General features: G+C 38.6%; 1 protein-coding gene across 1 annotated transcript in view; it reads left to right on the forward strand.

Moving 5' to 3' along the window:
- The window catches only part of OCA2 (oculocutaneous albinism II), a 180867-nt gene that overhangs the window by 48552 nt on the left and 109106 nt on the right, over window positions 1-23209 (forward strand). Inside the window, exons 9-14 of the mRNA XM_009331292.1 lie at window positions 4523-4594; window positions 5476-5541; window positions 6624-6680; window positions 7720-7844; window positions 11455-11593; window positions 21119-21251. Of these exons, the coding sequence (XP_009329567.1) occupies window positions 4523-4594; window positions 5476-5541; window positions 6624-6680; window positions 7720-7844; window positions 11455-11593; window positions 21119-21251 (592 nt within the window). The remainder of the gene's footprint in view (window positions 1-4522; window positions 4595-5475; window positions 5542-6623; window positions 6681-7719; window positions 7845-11454; window positions 11594-21118; window positions 21252-23209) is intronic.

Below are 23209 nucleotides of genomic sequence, written 5' to 3' on the forward strand. Positions count from 1 at the left end.
GAGGGGAGGAGGGGGAGGAGGTAAAGCATTAGCTGCCATCGCCAGCTGAAGGGGAGGTATGTAGCTACACTTTCACTAACTGGTAGTGGTTAGACGGTCTCTTTAAGCAAGAGCAAGTGTGAAGAAAATCAAGTAAATACGGCTGGCTCCACTGACCTTCCTTTACAGCTTCTAAATAATTTTCTTTTACCTCCTGGAGCACTGTACAAGATAAAGTGTTTGGAATTTTGAATCAATTTTATAATGCTGTTGCAGTCTACCAAAAGATTTGATGAACTCTGTGCAAACATTGCAAAGCACTTTCAGATAGATAGAGAAATTTAAATCTGGAGAAGGTCTAGGTTGTCTAAATCCAGTTTGCATTATAGCTCTGGAAGTGTGTATTTTTAATTATTATCAAGCACAAAGACTTGTGGCGTAAATGATTTGGGTTGCTTTCATTTCTTACCTTAAAATTAACTCCTAAATTAAGAGTATGGAAACTATCATACAGAACCAGCATTCAGCTCATTGTGTTTATCACACAGCAGGCAATCATGAGACAAACTTTCTACAGATAGTTATGAAAAAAAATCGCTATAGAAGTCTTTCCTAATCTTTGCTTGTTCTGAATTGACCCTATAGCATGACCCTATGATGTTGCTATCACCACACCTACGTTGTTTGATGTTATTTTTAATAGCCTCCATTGTTGCAGCTTTGGGTGTTTTCATTACTTATATGAAGTTCTGTAAATATCCATTCCCCTTTTTGAAATCTTTTCAGCTCTCAGCCTAGTGTTGTCCAGTATCAGTGAGCTCTACAACCGAGTCGAGCATTGTAAAGAGTGAAATCTGGGCTGCATTGTTTTCAGTAGCAGTCTGTATTGAGACAACTGTCCCTTTGTAAAAGGCAAGCACCATCCTTTGCTGCTTCATTAAGTCAGCACTGCTAGCATTTGTCAGACAAAAATAAAGATGATGATGGTGAAGATGCCCCTTCTGTGAAGAGATTATATGGTTTGCAGTTGGGTTGGGAGGTGGGGAGCTCTAGCATGCAAACTGATAGACGAAAACCTTTGTATCTTCCTTGTCTGTTCTGCCTTTTTTGTCTCAATGGCCATTGCTTGTTTTTTTATGAAACCTTTCCAGGAAACGAGGCAAGGAATTTTTATAATAAGTGCATTTTACAGAGTGTGCTAAAGCTGACTGAATCATTGAAATGTGGGGATCCAATTGTGGGATGGAAGAAATGAGTGAGAAGAAAATAAGAGGTCACTTTGGCATGTGGCTTTGACAGAATGAGAAGGGCCAGAGATGATGGGAGCATGTGAGGAGGTATTTATGTACAAGAGGGTGGAAATGGAAATAAATCTCTGAGTTGCTTCAGCAGGCCATAACCGGTTATCTCTGATACCAGAAGTCTACTTACAGTTGCTGGATTGACCAGCGCTTAGGGTTGTAGCCCTGGACTTACTACCTGAGTTCAGTTGCCCTTGATGCTGAAGTAACTTTTGGACCACCATTTCCTTCTGCTTCCATTCCTAGCTTGTAAAATGAAAACTCTACCCAGTCAGGCTGATACAGTCAGCCCAAATTTATGATCTTATAGGTAATTCCTATTTGAAAGAGAAACTCATTATGAATCGAGATTCTTTCATTGTAATTGTCTTTGCTTACTAGAGAATGCACAAAGGTAGGCACTTTCTCAGCACGAGAAGCATCAGATGAGTAGAGACGATTTCTCACTTCATCTTTCAAAATGTCTTTAGAGTCAAAAGTCCACCAAATCTCTCAGTTTTCCTGGGGTTTAATCTCTGTGTTAATTTATTTCTGAGCTCTTTCAATTCTGTACCCAAGCTTTTGTTTATGGATACAGTCTGAGATTCATCCTGAAATGATTTTCATCTTCCTTCCAGGCTTCGAAAAAGTTTGGATCAGGTCTGTACTATTTTCCAAAAGAATAATAATGGAATTTTACCTAATATAATGCCCTCCAAATGTGCATTAGATGGAACTGTGGTTCAGAGTGTCACAGCTTATAACCTATATCTCTTAATTTCTCCATTTGTAAGCTTTTAAAAATACCTTTACAAATATATTATTTGTTTGGGGGTTGATTTATGTGAAAAGAAAACTAAAGAGTAATCCATTCTTTCCTAAACCTTCCCAAATCTCAACTTTTGAATATTTACATGTCTCAGAGTTTACATAAGTGTGCTTTCTAGGCTTTATGTTACTGTATCACTTCCACTTGGTAGTTTGCTGGAATGAAGAGTTGTACATTTGACAAGTTTTTTGAAATAGAGCTTTGTACCTGAACAATCTTTGTTCATTCTTCAGGATATACTTTTGTATATCCTTCTTGAAAAATCTTGAATGAAGGAACTGACAGATGACTCCATTTGTACAGCAATTTTTCCCATCTTTCTGCAGAAATTAAAGCAAATTTCACACATAGGTGACAGAAAACTTTTGGAAAATAAAAATGCAGTCAATCCAATGTATGCAATTAAGTACACAATGGTGACAGCAAAAATGCTTATGTGGAAATACACAAAAAATCTAAAGCAAATCAAATCTCAGAAAACCCATGATATCTTTCCGAGAACTGCAAAAGAGCTATCTAACATGGGTGGTGATTAGATGAGGAGAAAGCCTCCAGTCTGGGGACGGCTGAGGATTCCCCAGTAGCTTACCCTTGAACTTATTTTGCCCTAGTAAGAAGCTGATCTCCTTCTCTGGCTGACAACTCTGCTTCGTGTCTTTTATTGGAGAGAACTGTAAGGCCTAATTGCTGCGCCCCATCATCAGCCACAAGAACTATCGAAGGTCATCCAGTGCTCCCCACCTTTGCAGAATCAGAAGGGCCATATGTGTGCGTTGATATCAAGGCTCTGAAACTGGAAATCAAAGACGAAACAGTGACTTATCACACACATTTCTGTGGGAGCTGGTGGGAGCTGTAATCTGTGCTATGTACTTTTAGGTCATCAGGACATAAAAACCTTGGCCTGATCTCCTGCTTTATCACTATGAATAGGTTATTCTCCAGTGCATTTTGAAGAAAAACATAGGAGAATGAGACAGATTTTTCTTTTGACTCCTAAATTAGTCATTTATATATTTATTTTTCTAGTAATTTGGTAAATTGCTTAGTTGTTTACCATTACTGTTAAAAATTTATGTTCAAGGAGAAAAAACAAAGCCAAATCTTTCCTTTTTTCTTTTCCTTTACAAGCAGGCAGGAGGGCCTTGAGATGTCCACATACTATTGTTTCTTATCAGCAAAATATTTCTTATGAAATTAACAGCAAATGAAATATTTCTAGACTGCCTTATTTCTTTCTCAGAAATAATTCTGACTTGTGTCTGAATAATATTTAAACACATTAATAGTAAATGCTGTTAATTAGATTTGGTCTTTTGTAGTGTGATTTTCATTAATTACATTCTTACTTTAACTGAGTTATTTTACACAATCTGTGATCTTCCAGACATGGTGGATTAAATAACTACAAATGAGCACTTGGAGGAAAAAGCACATTCTCAGGGCATGCTTGCTTTTATACTTTCTCCTTGAGAATTTTAAGTGCAATTTATTCATTAGATACATAGACGTGGACAAATGTCCATATAGTGTAGTAATTGTTGCAGTATTAAATGAATGTCTGTGTTGTGGTCAGAGGTTTGGATGCTATTTTCAGATGCATTGCTTGTATGCTAGAGAAACATTTGAGATGGAGGAGAAGCACTTGTTCAAGGCTGGGTTAGTCTATACACTGGTGAAAGCGGCTTTTGAGGAACTGAGGAGACTGCGGCAAAGGTGTCCAGCAGTTTTTAGCTGAAGTATATGGCTTTCCTGAAGCCAAAACACTTTGTAGAGAAAATGCTGATGTAAAAAAACACCTTATCAAGGAAGAAAACTGTGTGTGTGTGAGACAGAAAGCAGATGCAGAGGCTTGACAGATCTATCTGTGCCCCAGTCCGCAAACTGGACCTGGAAACTCAAAGTCTGGTATGTCTGTGTATGTGTAGGATGCATCTGCCCAAGATCTGAGCTATTTGCTTGCTTTGTAGACACGAGATGCAAAAGTACCTATAAAGAATGAGGTGGATCACCTCCTGGGTATGCATCTTCTTTCCATGGGCTGTGAAGGGAAGCCAACAGGACTAGGCTTTTTGATCCTTAAGTTAGGGAAGATAAATTGCTTTCCTTCTTGGGTCACCCATTGGCAAATATAAGAAACTGGTGCTGAAGTCCCTTTTCTGCCTTGAGATCAGAGCTGAGACTTCCTAGCAGGGTTTTGCACAGGCATGGCTTTTTTTTTTTTTTTTAATAACGTCCCCTGGTGAGGCAAAGTAATCAGCCATTCTCTGGTCAGGTCTTTTTGAAGGGAGGTGGGGTGAAATATGGAAAAAAAACCCCAGAAAAACCAAGAAAAGAGTCAACTACAGGAATTTTTTGTCCTTTTCCCTCCTCCTTTTTGATAGTAAGGAGATGTTTAGAGGAGTCTCTGGTCAATTCTTACCCTTTGTTGCAGATTGTTCACAGGACCCTTGCAGCGATGCTGGGCTCTTTGGCAGCTTTAGCTGCCTTAGCTACTGTTGGGGAGGTAAGTTATCAAACTGTACGTGCTCACTTTGTTTCTGGGTATGATATCCTAAGTTTCCGTGTTTGCCCTGTTGTGATTGGGCACATGACAGAGCAATATTTTTTAAGAGAGGGAGATGGTAGGGCAGATACTGGGATGGGGAAGCATCTTGGGGAAAACAAGGCAGCCTAGGCTGTAGACAAGAAGAGTAGAAAAAAGTGAGTCGATGCTATTTTGTTCTGATTTGCAGGAAGCTGTGTACAACCGTTTTCAGCTTAATTCAGAGTTACTTTAACACTGTTATTTTCAGCAATGTTAGGTTACCAAGCAAACCTAAATGGAAATACATTGCCTTATACTACTCTAAATAATTACACCTCATGCTTACACCTTCCAATCCTTTTGTTTTCCCCCTGCTTACTCTTAGTTGATATTTAGTGAAACCTCTGATGGATTTTCTCTGTTTTTCTCATAACTGGTCACCACATCATTGCTACGTTCCCTTAAATTCCCTCCAGTTTGTTCACAGGTGAAGCAATATGCTTTTGTTCTCTTACCTAAAAGGAAACTGGGGTGTACCATATAATTCGGTTATCTTTCATTTCTGTAATGCTACATAAGGAACAACTAGATAAACCAATAGCCTAATGTAGGCTTTTGATAATGACCCACTTAGGATGCCAGCACTACTTTGAATTAGTAATAATAATAACAATAGTAATAATCATAACAGTAATAATGGTAATAACAGAGTCCTTTTTGTGTACCTTGTAGGAACACTTATTAATTTCCATCATAGCTTAATTAAATGGTTCATCAATTAAGTGGAGTTTATATTTCATAGCTAATCACAAGTTAGGTGTTTCGTGGCATTCACTGGTAATTGTATTTTTTGATTGCAGAGGCCAAGTATGGTCAAAGTGGTGGAGTGGATCGACTATGAGACACTGGCGCTGCTGTTTGGAATGGTAACTAAAATGTATCTTTTGCTCTAAATGTGCTAAACAATCACACTCAGTATAGACATGTTTCCTTTCTAAACATTTTGTTGATTGTACTTTACTGAGACATGTTATGATGAAAACGTGGGCCTTAAGGGATTTATCAAAAAGGAGGATGATCAGACCTCTGAAGGAGCCTTTTGAAAAAGTTGATCCTTTTCTATTTTTTTTTTAAATCTGTAAAATCGTGTTGATAACATACTAAAAACATCCCGGAGGTCTATAAATGGGAAAGACCTGTTTAAGTGCCAATTATTATCACTCTCATTTGTCTTGTTAAGTTTGTTTACTCAAAACCTTCCTCAAATACACTCTGCTGGAAATGTGGTTTTCTTTGTCTTAGTCAGTGCTATGTTTGGAGCCAAAAGAAAGCAAACCAGAAATGGAGGAGAAATATCTGATTAGATTATAGTCATATATTATTTTAATCTCTTTGCCCAGAGCTATTTATGGTAAAAAGAGTCATCCAAGTGCTATTAAACTCTAACACAAGATATACAATATATAGAAACAAAATTACAATTATCTGTTGCCATTCTGAGCTTTTCTTATTTCCTGACACTGCTCCCTGCTCCCCGCCTTCCCCACAGAAAAAGAAAGCAAAAAAATCTGTTGGGAGCAAAGATGGAAGGACAGGAAACCTCCCAGAAATGTGGGAAAATGCAAGTAATTCTTGGAGCCGCTGTCTTCTGCACTCTGTAGAGCAGTCCTGCAGAAAGCAAACACACTTACTGGCTTTTCTTGATTAATGACGTAAGGGAGATACATTGAGTACTTAATGTATGATGCCCACTTAGTCACTACGAATAAAATTCAACCAGACTAGTATGACGTTTACAGACTGTTTATGTTGAGAACTAAATTTCACCATACGACGCATTAACAAGAGATATCTGGCAGCCGTAGTGGATATCCTAATATGAAGGTGATCAGGTTCTCAGAGCTGTGTCAGATAAGAAGGACTTTTGTCAGGATCACAAACTATATCTCTCTGTTTTTGTGTAATAATTCAGTTGCAAGGTATTCTCTTTTTCTTCATCTTTTGGTAGATGGTTTTGGTGGCCATATTTTCAGAGACTGGATTCTTTGACTACTGTGCAGTAAAGGTAGGCTTATTTTGGTACTCTTAATTATTACTGGATTAATCAAGTTGGTATTTAATCAGATCTGTTACACCAAGCACTATCTTTGAAGAACCTTTCTTAGGGCAGTGTATACTTACCACATTAGAAATGACACTGGTCAACTTCTAATTTTGAAAAATCTCTTAGGGATGAAAGGAAGCCCTTAAGGCAATTCTGTTTCTACGGGAGAAAGGTAAAGGCCCTGAGTAGGGTACACAAGCATATGGACAATATAAAGCTAGAGTTATTCCACTGACTTCCCCAGGACTGCAGTTCCACTGTAACTGAAATCTGTATTTATGCCTGGCAGTGGGAGAGAGGAAATATGGGAACCATATCGTAAAGCCAGGTTTTACGATCACACATTAAAAGATGGCCACAGACCTTTGCACAGTAGCAGAACCAAAGATTACGTGAAAAGGGTAATTCTGGTGGATTGTTTGTGAAGCAAGTATTACCCATGGTGAGGGACTCCTTCACCTGCTGCAAAGCTTAATTTTCTTGAGAAGGGTGGAAAGAAAGAAAACAAAAGTGACAAGGAGAACTGCTTTGAGCACAGAAACCCTAAACAAAACATGGGTGGACACAGCCCCTGCCTACATAGATGCCCAGACTGTGTAGCCCCGGCAGTGCTGCTCTGAGGATGGGGAAGGTGTCCCAGCATGTGGAGGGGGTGGAAGGGCTGAACCACGTTAGTCCACCCGGGCATGCAGGCAGAAGATGGGGGCTCAGCCCTGCTCCTGCCACACAGACCCCCTTCATGCCTGGTAGTGGAGCACAGTGTCTCTTCAGACTTGTTTCTTCCTCTGCATGATGGAAATGTTTGCCCACTGCCACGAAATGTTTTCTTGCTAAATTATTAATATTGGAGAGGGTGCTGTTGGAGGTGCATGGAGTAGTAAATGCTCTGAGCTCACTGTTGCCTCACCTTTGGTGAAGTTGTTTTATCAGTCATTTTTTGAAAACTAAGCTGGAGTGATCTAGTCCCCTAATTTTGTTTCTGTTTGTTTGGTTTTATTAGGCTTATCGATTCTCTAGAGGCAAGGTGTGGGCCATGATTACGCTTCTGTGCCTCATTGCTGCAATTCTTTCTGCATTTTTGGACAACGTTACCACTATGCTGCTCTTTACTCCAGTAACCATAAGGTACTTTATTGTTATGGTTTTGGACTTGGTCTTTTATACCCAGCAATCAGCAGTAGACATGTGGGCAAAATGCTTGTTTGGACTTTTTTTGATCATCTATATGGAAATCAAAACTTCAAATACTCCTATTGTAGTAGGGTAAAGAGCTAGCGTTTTCAAAGGGATTGGTTGCCTTTTCCCTTTGTGTTAATAGTGAGCACATATCTGAAGCCTGTTATACTGCCTTGGCAGCTAACTATTCTGGTTTGTCTCCATATCTGAACTGCAATAGCATATTGCACCAAATGCTCCCTAGTAGATTAAATTTTTCTCCTGTAAGCAGGGAGAATTTTTTGATTAAATCTGCCTTGTCCTTTACTGGCTAATATTTACATACAATTTTAGATAGTAATTAATGTTTTAGTGAAGTTGTTATCCCTTCTAATACTAGTGACAAATAAATTAAAAAAATCTCCAAATTTCAACTAAAAGCTTTGTTTCAGAATATAAGACTCTAAATTTTCTTCATGCTGGTTATCATGACATTGGTACAGCCACTGGTTAATTCCACAGTTTGAGATTAGATATTTGGAACTTTTAATAGAGAACAGTGAATTTAATTACTTCAGATTTCTGTAAATGAATAACATGTGATTTGCAACTACATTTAATCAATGTGTGATTAGAAATTACTGTTTAACCTGAATTTAACCTGTGTCTGGCCAGGGAAATCCGGTTAATCCAGTTCAGTTTCGGAAAGATCTAGTGTGTTTTTGAAATGATCCTGAGTGATATAATGCTTGCAGTCATTATCACATTAAAGTACACAAAATTCTATTAAGATATGCTCCCACTTTAAAATGTAGTGTAAAGTAGTAAAAAGCAATTTTGCAAGTGGAATTTATTCTAGATTGGGAAACAGCTGGTGAATGAAAGCTCCATTTGTCTTCTGTCCAATTATATTTTAAAAAGATCACTTTGCCTTACTCCAGTCAATAATTTCACCTCTATCAGTAAGCAACACTGGAACTATTAAATACCAGGTTTTCTTTAGCTGTGTTGCAGAATATTTTGAATTAACTATAATTGGGAATGGATTGAAATCCAGACATCAGTGCATCATGAACTACTGTTCACAGGCAGAGCTACTGTAGCATTTATTCCATTTTCAAAGAATCACAGAATAGCCCAGGTTGGAAGGGACCTCGAAAGACCATCTGGTCCAACTTTTCATAGGAAAGGGAGCCTAGATGAGATTATCTAGCACCCTGTTCAGTCATGTCTTGAGAACCTCCAGCAATGGAGACTTTACCATGTCCCTGGGGAGGTTGTTCTGGTGGTTAATTGTTCTCACCATAAAAAAATCTTTTCTTATGTTGAGATGAAATCTCTCCCAATGCAACTTGTTCCTGTTGCGCCTTGTCTTCTCCATGTGGCTCCTTGTGAAGAGGGACCCTTTGTCTTTGTAGCCACCCTTTAAGTACTGGAGTTTTGTGCTAAATGTATGTAAATACTTCAGTTTTATACTAAATGAGTTTGTAACACTGAAGAAGGGGAAACTCAGCATGTGAGAAACAAAAATTCGTATTTGAATCACTATCAAAGATAAAATAAAATTTTATCTCACCTAGTAAAACCAAATAATTGCCTATTTCTAAAAGCTTCAGGCCAGGGGTCATTTTTTGTTTTTATCTTACTGCCATTGTCTTCAGCCCTTGTCTACACCTTCACTATGTTGCACTGCACTGTCATTGCCATGGAGATAAAGCTTGCAGAAAATCCTACTGACTCTATGAATATAAGGCTTTATATTTCTGTTAATAAGGCGTAAAACATGATACTTCTTTCACTCTGCATTTTGTAGTAAGCTGACAAAAGAAAGTTAATAGCTACCCCTTTTTGGCTATAGTTTATTTTCAAGACACTTTGTTATTGGGAACTGGAAAAGGCTAATGGTTTTTCACATGGGAAATTATATAACCAGGGTAAGTAAACTGAAGAAGTTTGATCCTACCGTATAGCTAACACGTTCTGATGGTTTTATACTTTGGGCTTGGCCTTTCTTGGCATATGTCAGAGGTTCTTTCTGCAAGCTATCATGAGACCCATCAAAAAAAAAGAACCACTAAAGAAAAGTTAAGGTTATGTTTTGAAACATTTGGAAATCAAGGAGTGATGAAGTTAAAATTACAATTGTGCTGTTGTACCACAATTGATACAATTGGGCCAGCTGAACTACAAAGTACCCTTTAACTGCATAATTTTATGCTGTTGGGGAAATAGTGTATTTTTGCGCAGTTATTTTGTTCTGGAGTTCTTATGGGCTGACATATGTGTCATCTGACAGTGTTTTTTCTGAGTTTTAAATTGACACTTTTGGTGACAGCATGAGTGTATCAAGTTAAGCTTTTGTGCCATACACTCTTTTCTCTTTGAAATATAGGTTTTAATAATATAGACTTAGACTGAACAGTAAAGCTCAGCTCTTCCTTCAGGGAAACCTGTGACAGCAGTACAGCGAAAGCAATCCTGAGAAAGCAGTCTTGCTGCCCGCGCTTCCCCCCATCCTGTACTAGGTAGAGGGGGCAATAAGTTAAGCGGGGCCTCCATCTTTACACACTGGAGCAACGTTTTGATAAGCCGTGAGCAGGAAAGCAGTCATTCCTTATTCCAAAGTGCTTAGGCGTGACTTTAACTTTCAGCTTTTAATACCACAGCCCAAGTTTGAAGTCAAACATGTACTTCAGAAATGAGAGGATTGTGCGGATCTGTGCGTAAATGTAATTTGTGTGAGTTGAAGTAATCTGTGTGAAGATTACTGTGTGTAAGTGGGCTCTGAGTTGAAATGGATCATGAGGTTACTGAGTCAATCCCAGTATTTGCCAGAGCACTTTAAGAAGCTTCTTATTAAAGAAGCATTTTTTTTTATTAAAGAAACATCTTACTAAAGAAACATTAAATATTTTTGAACTGCTAAAAACATTTTGAGATTTTTTTAATAATGAGGAATGTGTATTTTCTACTCTTGTTGCATTACAAATAGAAATACTCGTGACCAAGCTTTAGAGAAAGGGAAAAATAGGAACAGAATAAACCGGATAAACCTAGGCTGAAAGCTGAGGTCTCTAATAGATGATTCATGGCTAATAGGTTGCCTGCACAATCCTCTACCACCGCTCCCGACAAGAAAGTCAATAACTGATGCTGAGTGCAGAGCCTGTGGTTGCCCAGAATAGTTTTCCATAGGTCAGTGTAGCCTGGGGATGATGGTTTAAGAAGTTGTATGACGCTGAAAATTTGAAATGCTATTTTCTGTGTAGTATAACTCTTGTAATAGTTGATTACTTTTAATGAAATGCTTTTTTAAAATGCATCAGTTTTGTAACCATTAATTATTGCATTATAAATGTAAAAAAATCTATCATTTTTACATTTATATTGATATAATTACTATAGCACTTATCATGTAGCACAATTAAAACTTAAACAATACGCACACACAAAAATATTACATTTAAAATCCTGCAATTTTTCAGTGAAATGACTGTATTTTGTGAATTTTATAGATTTTAAGATTTAAAGTAGTTTAGTCATAGGGTAAGAGGTTAATTTAATTCTCTTTATACCGCAGGCTCTGTGAAGTACTTAATCTCGATCCTAGGCATGTCCTGATTGCAGAAGTAATCTTCACAAATATTGGGGGGGCTGCCACAGCTGTTGGGGATCCTCCAAATGTGATTATTGTTTCAAAGCAGGAACTGAGAAAGAAGGTATGTACTGCAAGCTCTTTGACTACTAAAATTAAGTACCGATGTTGACTTATGCCATGTTGAACCTTCTCTTCCCCCAGACAGCCATATAAACGAGAACATAACCTACTTTTTTTGCCACGCTATTTCTTTCTTAGTAGGACTATCAGACAGAATAGAGTGATTTTTTTAGGGACAAAATTGTGATGAAGAATAAACTTTTTGATAGGGACTGAGAATACTGGTTTCCTTTTTTTTTTCGTGGTGGTGGGGAGGATTTCCCTGTCAATGGCAAAGTGAAGAAGGAAGCAAAACAATGGAGGGCTGTAAAGAGAGGGCAACAAGTTGGAAAAAAAGAAAAATGTGAAAATGAAGATGAAAATTCAAACCTTTTTTTCAGAATAGGTTTTCTCTCAAAAGTTAAATATATTGAGACAATTTGATTCCTTTTCCAAAATTTCAAACCAGAAATAATTGTCCACACGCAAAACCCCACAACATGAGAGGCTGCGTTGCCCCTGTAGACCCATGTCATACACGACTCGGCTGCGGGCAGAGACTTTGTCCTTCAGCCGCAGCCCAAGGGAACGTGGGGGGTGAGAGGAGAGCGGGGGCTCCTGCCATGCAGCACAGGCCTCAGCTGGCTCCCACCTCCTTCCAACGTCTTGGTATCCCCAGGCTGCAATGACAGATTTTGACTTCCAACACTGGGCTCTTCTGTTGTTTCATTTTGCCAAAGGGAAGGCTACGGTGGCTGGTGCTGGGTGGGACCGCAGGACTCCAGACACCTGCCAGCGGGACTGTCCCAGTCCCACCATTTCCTCCCACCCACATGACCCTCTCGCCCTGTGGACGGGCAGGGCCACTGCTGGCGGGTGTTCACGTTTGCAGCCTTCAGCTTCTGCATGGAGCTGGCGTTTGCGTGAGTTTTCCATGCTTTCAGCTATCCCTGCCCGCCTGAACAGGAGGGCATCAAGTCCCACTTCTGCCTCTGACACTGTGCTCCCTGGTATCCCTTGGTGTGTCACCCGTCTCTGGTGCGCTGGGGGCGGCAGGGAGGCAGTCTGCTCGGGATGCAAGGGGGCAGCCCCTCCTGGGATGGGGCAGCTCTGCTCTCCTTCCACCCCTGCACCACCACCACAAGCAGCACATCTGTAGGGACACCAGGCATGTGTTTTCTGTTTTGGCCAGGTGTCATAAACCTCCAAAACAAATAAATTTAAAGGAATTCAATGTGGTGTATGGGCTAGTGTGAAAATACCTGTGCAAGTGGGATGAGGGAATTGTAGTATAAAATTCTAGGGTTTTTTATTTGGAGTCAATTATTTTTCTATTCCTGTACCAGAAAAGGATCTCTTCTAATTAACTGAATACACTCAAATTAATTAAGTACAGTCCAGGTTGGAAAATGTCTTTGAAAATTCATAGTATTTAATAAATTGAATGTTTGCCTTCAAAATATTTGAAATGTGCTGCAATTAGTTTGTTTGGATGCTGACTTTGGAGACTCTAATATTCCTGGCTGAGGATTTGATAGCTAAATTTTACATTTTAAATACGAAATCTGTGCAAAAATTTAAAACTTCTTTTCTAAAAGAGAATAATTAACACCTGCCATGCAGGTCATTTTCTTATACTCAGAAACTCACCATCTCTGCAGAACCTTTAGAAGTGGCTATAAACATGGGAAGCAATTAAGCAATCACATTGAAAGGAAACAATTTTACATTTCTCTTGAATGAGATATTGATAATTTTAGGAGGACTCAGGTGTATAAATACCTATGCAAACGTGACATTATAGCAAATTCTATATTTGAAACAAGCACAAAAAACTTTCCAAATGTTTTCACTCTGGATTGTTTTCAGATCTTTTGTTGCATCACAGAAATAAGGACATAATAAAATAGATCAGATTCAACACAGGACCATGGGACTTGTGCTGCTTCTTTCCTGCATTCTCATTTGTTATATCTATATGTACATAAATAAAAGAGGGTCAAAGACCTATCCTTGGCTCTGAGGCTGAGTGGCATGGACTGGCTTATGTCCTCACTGCTTAGGGCTCACCCCCTGTAAAGGAGATTTGTCTGGGAGAGCGCTGGCAGGAGTAACAGGGTAAAGCCAAGGGTGAGGGCAGGGAGGGAGCTGGACCATCTGGCCTCTTACAGTCTGTGCTGTTGAACTAGCAGCTCGATTGTAATTTTGTCCACCTGCTCCAGCATGCTCTCTTTTATTCAGAAGAGGAAACTAAGTCATTGTTATCTTGTTCCTGAAACTACTTCTAGCAAAGGCTGCTGTGAGGAAGGGTTATATGATCAACCCCAAATCTGCTTCTAAAACGCATGGGATGTCTGCTATATTTGTACCAAGTAAAATTTATTCTTTTTTTTTTAGAAGTGTTTCAGAGGTAAAAGTTCTTGACTGCAATAATGGCATTTTGGAAACAGGACTTCATGCAGTATCTTTATAGTGTCTATTATGATGTTTTCTACAGAAAATATCTGGGTTTTTTACTTCTTTTTAGCATTATGGCTATGTTTTTGCCATTCTAGGAAATTTTTCTCCTTGATATTGTCATTGAAATTCCCCTTTTCATCCTCTTGCACTTCTTTTTCAGTGTTATTTTTGCATAGTAAGTACAGGAGTACTTGGACAAATGCCCCTGTAGGAGGCTGAATAGTGTATTGCACTATGTAGATGATTGGTTTTTCTATTTTATTAGGTGCCATCAGGAGGAGAATTTTACCAATCTTCCTGAACTTTTACTGTTGTACACCAACCTCTAAAAGCAGCCTAGCAAGATATTATGCAAGGAATAATACACTTTCTTAGGAAACCTTGGATTTTAAATCAATACAAAGTGAAGTGCAGCTTTGTTACTTTGGGTGCTGTCATTGGGCTATAGCATTAGAAATGCTTTACTCTTTGTTTACTGTAGCGCTGGAGAGATTTTTCTCCCTAGGTTCTGGGGAAAACTCATGTCATATTAAGAATATTTTATTTAAAGTATGTTTGTATAAATAAGTTTTTTGTTACAGTTTACTCATTAGAATGTAGGGATAAGTCTGTTTATTTGTCTTGAGATGCAAATGGATGCCAAAAGGATTTTTTCTTTGTAGCGGTTAATTTATAATACTGACATTTTCCCTACCATCATGCCTGGAATCAGTGGAACATTTGCATAATAGGGGAGGAAGATTTGTTGTACTCTTGCTTGTTCTTAGTTGGAGTCAGAAGAAGTCTCACAAAGTAGCATTTATGTTGTGATATTAGGCAAGGAAAAGAAGAGTTTTCATTAAGAGCAAATGGAAAACTCATTCAGTGAATAAAAAACTTTAAAAAATCTTTTATTACCTGCAGAGTACTGCTACTGAGTGGCCATTGTTAGCAAAATTATATTTTTATCTTGAAGAGATATGTGCTTTGGACTTTGGGAACTCCATTTTTGTATGCACAATAGGGCATGAACCGGTTCGAAATGGTCTTTGCTTTCAGAAAGGTTGAACGTTAAGTCCTCTATATTTGGGAACTTCGCAAGTATCTACAGTCATGCCTTTGAAATCAGAAGCTGCTTGTGCTCTAAGTTTAGGCTGTCATTACAAGATCTTTAGAGAATGGATGGTGAATAGGTCTCCAGAGCAAAACAATGGTGTGAATATAGTGTGCATTAGTGTATCTAGCTTTAATCTGTCTAAGAGGTAATGCTAAGAGCAAAGGCATTTTTAGCATGTGCTAGCCACTGGATTATATCCTCTTATTTACTGTCTTTGTTAGTGTGTGATAAAGGTTGTACTATTAATCTGATGTTTGCTGAGGATTTTGGGTTTTCAGCATCCCACTCAGAGTTATTCCTGCCATTTAACAGGAATTCCTTGGAAAACGGACAGCCACCAGGTTACCCTGTTCTGCCTTTTGGAAACTTTCACCCTTCATGCTGAAATTTAGCATGATGCAATATTAGTTGGTTATATTTAATGAAAAAATGTGGTACCAAAAATTTACGAATAGAAGTAGATAATTCTGAAAAATGGAAGAGAGAAATTCATATATATGAATTTATAAAGGTATTTCAAGCACTGGCAGATTGTGAAATGGATTCCCATAGTTTACTAAGCTATTTTTGTTGAGTTTGCTGCATACAAGGTTGTTAAAACTTCTAATCAATTTGTAAAGGTCCTGCCCTTTCTGTCAATGTTTCATTGATTCCTTTTCTCAAGAAAAAAATGAAATCCTAGGTAAGGTATATGAAATAGAATTTATGGGTTTATGGCTGATTTCAGATTTTTTTCCATCTCTGCATGTAGTAATCATTAAAGAGTATAGTGCAAGACAAAAAAGTAGGTTTGTCAGTGTCTCAGATAAGCATTATTTTCATGTAACTGTGTTAGACCATCAGTGATTTCTGGCTCAGCGATGTCATGAGCAGTTCATCCTGAGGCAACGTAGATCTCAGTCACTCAACCAGAAGGGATGTTTAAACCAGTGTAGAAATAATAAATTACTCTCGCTCTTCCTCATTTTACTAATTTTAAAATATTAAGTAAAGGGCATTCTGTCTAGAAGCACAGTATTTGCTGCTCCCTGAATTGCTGCGCCTAGCTATAATTTTTGCTTTCTCTTTGCTCTAAAATGGCAGATTTCCTCTGGAAAGGTCTGAGTTACTAGAAGTTAATTTCACACCTCAAAAAACAGTAAAAAAAAATAAAATCAGGATGACAGAAAATTAGTATTTTAGGAAAACTGTATGATACTTCCTCCTAATATGAAATTAATATATTTGACTTTGCATTTAAAACTATAAACCAAGGAAAGACGCCCACTCTGTTTCAGCTCTGAATCTGTAGGCAGTGGAACCTTTAGGCTGTTGTCTTGCTAAAACAAAATCTTTAGATTTTCTGTCGACTGGGGAATGGGAGAAATTTAACACAATCAGCATAGCATCAAGTAAGGGACATTTGAAACGTGTATTGTATTTATCTGATGGACTGAAATCTCCTGGAAGAAAAGTATTTCTTGCCTACTGTGCATGTCAATTCTATTTCAGTCTATTGTGCAAGAAAAAGAAAATCTTCATGAAAATGACATTGTTGCATGCAGCAGACATGTGGAGCACTTTAATGTGTTTTTACAATGCTGAATCCTGGCCCCAGCAGTGCAGAGGACTCAGCAGGTATAAAATACGTTATCCACAGCCACACAGGGTATGAATGTAGGCTCTGTGGAGACGTTGCATGCCCTTTCTAGGATGTGGGAAAGGGAGCAGGAGCAACAGATGAAGTAACTGTGCCACCATCTTGGTATCTGTTGTGGTTTAACCCCAGCCGGCAACCAAACACCACGCAGCCACTCGCTCACTCCCCCCCAGTGCGATGGGGGAGAGAACTGGAAGAGTAAATGTGAGAAAACTGGTGGGTTGAGATAAAGACAGTTTAATAGGTAAAGCAAAAGCCACGCACGCAAACAAAGCAAACCAAGGAATTCATTCACTACTTCCCATCGGCAGGCAGGTGTTCAGCCATCTCCAGGAAAGCAGGGCTCCATCACGCCTAACGGTGACTTGAGAAGACAAATGCCATCACTCTGAATGTCCCCCCCCGCTTCCTTCTTCTTTCCCCAGCTTTATATTGCTGAGCATGACATCATATGGTATGGAATATCCCTTTGGTCAGTTGGGGTCAGCTGTCCTGGCTGTGCCCCCTCCCAGCTTCTCACTGTCAGGGCATGAGAAGCTGAAAAGTCCTTGACTAGTGTAAACACTACCTAGCAACAACTAAAACATCGGTGTGTTATCAACATTGTTCTCATCCTAAATCCAAAACACAGCACTGTACCAGCTACTAGGAAGGAAATTAACTCTATCCCTGCCAAAACCAGGACAGTATCCTCTGCTGCATCGTTCATATCTGTGGTGCAATGTAAACCCTTTAGTCTCTTAAAGCTCTCCAGAGGCTGGCAGTTGACTACTAGTCAGTAGTGTCAGGTGTGAAATCTGCCTGCTCCTTCCCTGGAAGCATATTCTGCGTGCTGCAGAGAGGCTGGTGCTTAGCACCCAGCCCAAAGCATCAGGGTGGGCAGTGAACTGTTTTTCACCGTGAGCCCATCTGGTATCAGCCATAAAAAGGAGTGTACTTGGTAGTCTTCAGCCTCCTCATGGTGACAGGGTGCAAGTTGTCCAAGACTAGCGATCGTCAGGATTCATTTTCACTCACTGGGTCTTTTGGATCAATGCAAGGAGGAAATGGGGAGGAAAGCCATGAGTGAGGGATAGGAAGAGAATTGATTCCAGCCTTGCACTACCACAGGCAATACTGTCATGCAAGCTCTTACCTGAAATAGGCATGCTCCATGTTAGAAGATGATTTGTTTCAGTTGAATTCAGCAGTCGCAGCAGAGCAGCGTGTTTTCTTTTTCCCCAGGGATCTCAGAGATAAGGAAGATCAATGGGGTGATATTATGAAGTTTAACAAAATTCTGAATCTCAGCCCAGCTACTCTCTTTGAAAAGTTTGGGTAAGCTCCTGGATAGGATGCCAAAAAATCCAGTAGACAATTTTTTTCTCTTGTGATGGTGTCTCCAAATCACTTTAAGGCTCATCTATGTCAGCTCTTATGTAATGAAGCTGTGTTAATCCTGATTTTTTTTAAGAGTATTGTGATCTCCACCTCATTTAAATTCCTTTCAACTATCAGTCAGACCTGAGACCTCCTTCTTAACCTCAGCATTTTAGTTTGCCTTCTAGGGTGATGTGATTTTCCTTTTCATAGAGTAATCAGTTTTGTGGGTTTCAAGCGGCACATTTCTTGTGCTGTTTTTTTTGTTTGAGAAACTTCTGCATTGTGGCATTTCAGTAGCAAAGCACAATTGGTTTGCTCTGAAATTGGTGTGATATTCAACACCTAGAAGCAAGTGACTGTAAATCTGCGTTTTTTTGCGATAAGCCACTTCCTTAAATTCAGGTTCCATTAACATATGATGGGGACATCTCATATTTAAAGTTGAGAGTTTCCAAGGATTCTTTGGCTTCCTGTTTCTCTTTTTTATTTCCTACATTAGCAATTAGCTTTATGCCTGAGCATCTCTGCAGAGAATTTCTGCTGCTATACTCTGCCTGGTAGCTGGCATCCTTCTTTGTGACGTGGGCACGTTGCTGCCAGCCTAAGAAAAGCTTCAGGTCCACTGCTCTTTTTAAGACTAGGTTCAATGCAAAAATAATTTTCCTTGTTCTGGTAATTCAGGGTTGAGTATATACTGACCACCTCTAATTACTTTATTGCTCCTCAACTAGCTGTTTCCCAGTCATTTCGTTTTTCAGTGGATAAAATATTTTCCAGTCAGGTTTAGGCATTGCTATGTTAGCTGCTGTAGCTTCAGTGTTTTTACAGGTTCCATTTAGGTCATTTTAGAGACCATACAAAAACTGAATACTTATTTTCCATACTTCCTGAGCTGCTTAATGGCACATTGTCAATACTTGAGCAATTTCCAAACCAAGGCCCGTTCACCATGCTCTTAAGGATTCTGATTTTTCTGGGCAAAATTTTCTGATTTTTCTCTTTGGAGGCAGCCCATATATAAATTAGATTCATTGTCAATTTTAAATGGCTGTAATTAAGGAAATGTACATGGGGGATATGGACTTTATATACTTTGGGGGCAGGTCTTACAAACATTGAGCCTTTGCAGAATTTCAATTATTTTTTTCTTCTCATTGCTATTTGTAGATTTCCTAGAGTTATGAATGTTGATTTCATCCTTCATAGAAATGTCTCCTGTAGCTCTGAATCTTGACTCGGTGCCCAGAGGCCAATCTTTCTGAGTATTTATAAAAATTGACTTGTAAAGTCTGTCTTGCAGAGATGGCAGACATATGACTGGCTGACCTATTATGTAGGCAAACTGAATGAAGGTATATTATTTTCCTTTGTGGTATCATATTTTTCTGTCCGATTCTTAAAATAATCTTATTCCAATTCCTGAAGAGTCTTCTTTCTACTTTCATAATAGAAATGGCAGTAGCTGAGTTATAACGAAAGGCCAGTGCATGAACAGGTATACACTTTCACCTTTTAGTGGCTGGAGAGTAGGAGAGGTAAGGAATCTACTACTAAATAGCAACTAAGGATGATTTTCTTTAGCTCATGAAGCTGAAACCTGTATTTTTCATAGGATCAAATTCTAATCCCAGGTCTGCATATTTATGTTTGAGATTTATTTATTTATTTAACTGTCTGCAAACTGGATTTTTTGCAAAAGAGCACTAATCTTTATCTGGCTACGAAATTTGTTTATGACTTTAATCAGTTTCTTGTGTTGTGTATTTTTTATTATGCCCTGTGGTGCAATGGAGAAACTTTTTTTTCCTTTTTTGAACCAGAGACATTTCGGCTGGGACATTTCCACATAAATTCTTTTAGTAGGAAGCAATATAGCTGTTTTTAATTTGTCTTGGCATTACAGAAGGGTTTATAGGTAGCACACAGGTATTTGGTAAAGGGCAGGTCACTATCATCCTTGTAGAGACATAGAGGTGTGGCACAGGGAGGTCCCATGACATTCTAGAGTCTCTGGGAAATCAGCGGATGCTCTAAAAATTCAGTTTGGACAACCTGAGCTATCCAGGGCTTGGACCATGCTTTCTTCAAAGTGTCACAGAGCTGTTCTGCTGGGATCACCGGTTCAGACAACCTCTGCTCTGTGAATGTAAGACAGTTCCTTGCTACCAGAGTACTTAGATGTGATCCCCCTTGGAGCTTCATGGACAACTTCTTTTGGACAGGCTAGTCACGACTACTTCAGAAAATCCCAGCCCAACGGCTAACCCCGATCCACTACAGTGTGTGCAATATGGAATCATGGAATAATTCAGTTGAAAGGGGCCCTGGGGGTCATTTAGTCTAACATCCTACACAAAGCATAGCTAAATTGTCACTATTTATTCTTATTGCTTAAAACAGTAGCTTTTTAATATATTCCGCCTAACCTTTTTGAAAACCCCTTCATTAAAAGGTTTCATTATGCAAAATGTAAAGAAATGTGTCCATTTATTAAGCAGGTAGAAAAATAAACAGAATATTGACATATAATATTTTTATTGTAGAAGAATATTTGTGAATTTAGATGAAATCCTGGTTCAGATAGAATTATTGTAAAAATCCATGTTGTCATCAGTTTAAAACAAAAGCTGGTCATGAAAATTTAACTATTTCTGTGATTCAGGGTGATTTAAAATGAATTTACAGTGATTTAAGTGATGAAAGTGAAAGTTAATGATTCAGGTTTTTTTGGTTTTTTTTCTATCCATGTCAGGAACATTAAATATATTTCAGAATAACTCGTAATGTTATTTTTTAGTTCTCTGAATGAAATTGTAATGTGGCTCATTTCCTTGAAACAGATGAAATACGGCATATACTGTACTTGGAACTTACTTTATTGCTTTATATTTATTATTGACTGCTAAAGTACATATAGTTGAATACTTTTCCCTGTAGGTAATATAGGAAAATAACTGATTTTTAATTTAGGTTTTCATTTTTATTTCCAGGGATTGGATTTTGCAGCCTTCACAGGGCATATGTTTGTTGGCATCTGCCTTGTTGTTCTGGTCTCCTTTCCTTTTCTCAGACTTCTTTACTGGAACAAAAAACTTTACAATAAGGAGCCGAGTGAAATTGTTGGTAAGTGTGAGCGTGAAAACATTTTTATTACCACTACATTGAATATGTGCTAAATAGAAACTGAGTAGTGCCTACTACAATGTTGTCCTCAGATGGAAGTGCCCACTATCCTTCAGTCTCTGAACATTAATTTTTTAACTAATAATTTAGATTTTATTTTTAGTCATAATATTTTCTGACTTTTAGAAATGGATGTTTTTCTGGTGCTAAGGTTGAGGTGTTGACATGAATTATTAAATATATTCAAAATTTATAGGGATATTTTGCATCATTTATAGCCATCGGCTTGAATACCAGGGTATTCTGTACCACAACAGATAACATCTGCTCAAGGTGCTGAGTTCACAACCTAGTTTTAGAAATATCCCAGGTTTCCCTTATGACAGGCATAGTGCACTGATGTATCCCCTCACTGCTGGTTTTCTTCCACTGGATTTTTTCAGCAATCTTTTCCTGGTGTGTGGTCAGCGAAGGACATTTCATCAAGAGCAGAAGAACTTTCCAAGTTCTTTCCAGCTTGCCTCTGTGGCTCTTCCAACCCTAAATTTCCCTGATGTATAATTTCTATAATTCAGTAGGACCAAATCTATGTCTTTTCTAGGTTGCTCACCTCAGTAGTCTCTAGAAGTCTTGGTAAAGCTGTTTCAATGCCTGTTGAGTATGTCGGTCCCTTTTTGTCTTTATGCTTTTATGCCTTTCTATTCAGTCATTTTGAAGTTTTCGTCATTGTTCTCAGGCTTCTGTTTGAGTGGTGAAACTTAATAATAACCCACAAATGTTCACAATTTCTTTACAAAGTAAGAAGTAATTCACTAAGTATAATTTCTTAGCAAGCTTTGTACAAAGATAGTTGAGTATAACTGTTTCTTCCCTGGGACTGATTTTTTTTCACTTTTGGCTGCAGAAGACTTAGGATCCAGGCTTCCACTGACCATGCAACAGAGGTTTTAATGTGCTGTACAACATCTCTGAACCTGTGTGCGTGGTGTCTGTTTAGCATGGGGAGGACAACTTTTGATATGGTTGATATAACTTGGCTCCATTTGTAATCTGTGGAGAAAGATTAGCCCTTCTAAAGACTAATGTAGCTGTCTACGATAGAACAGATATATTGCATCCACCAAAAGTTTACTTCTTTCTTTTGAGTATAAGGGGAGTCCAAGGTGACTAATTCAGAGATCTTCATGATAGGTACCTAATTTGGGCAAGATGAGTACCACTTGTAGTGACTTGCCTTGTTCCAGGGAAAATTAGCTTTAGGAGTAGGATTCTATTAAAAAGACAGAACTGACAGTCCTCTCCTCAGTAGATTGTACCATGTCTCTTGAATCCCATTTGATAGAAAGGTCAGAGGAGAGACTTCACTGCTTAGGAAGTTGGCTCTTGTGCAGACGTTCGGTTTTGAGGGACTTCAGTGCCCATTCAGCACAAGGCATGCTCAGACTACCTGTTCACAGCTCTAGGGGCCAAAGTATTTCCCAGTATTAAGAACTAAAGCATTTTTGAGCTGTTCTGGAGGTGATACTACCTAACTGTTTTCTAAGAGAATTAAGGAGAATTTTCCTTCTGTATATTTGCTTGGTGTGAGGTATGCATTTTCATTACTGTGCCATTGTAAAACAGCTGAGGCTTTCTGCAGCCTTAGAGATTTGATCCTGAGAGCAATAGAAATAAAGCAATGAACTCAGTCCCTAAAATGCCTAGATATTTCCCTGTGACACTACAAAGTAAGATTTTTCAGAAAGCCATCAAGAATCTTCTTTTCCTACCTTCTCGTACCAGGGCTGCAAGAGGTCTTCATTACCTGGTAAATAAATCTATTGACTGTATACTTCTGGGTCAAAGAGAAAGATGACTTTATTTACCAATAGACAAAAAAGATAGGACACTTTTGGCTCACCTCAGTTTATACTACGTCAGCTTCCATCCAAATAGCTAGAATTTTGGGTGCCAGGAAT

This window comes from Pygoscelis adeliae, unplaced genomic scaffold, assembly GCF_000699105.1.
Source record: "Pygoscelis adeliae isolate BGI_AS28 unplaced genomic scaffold, ASM69910v1 Scaffold149, whole genome shotgun sequence".
In the NCBI taxonomy this organism is placed as follows: Eukaryota; Metazoa; Chordata; class Aves; order Sphenisciformes; family Spheniscidae; genus Pygoscelis; species Pygoscelis adeliae.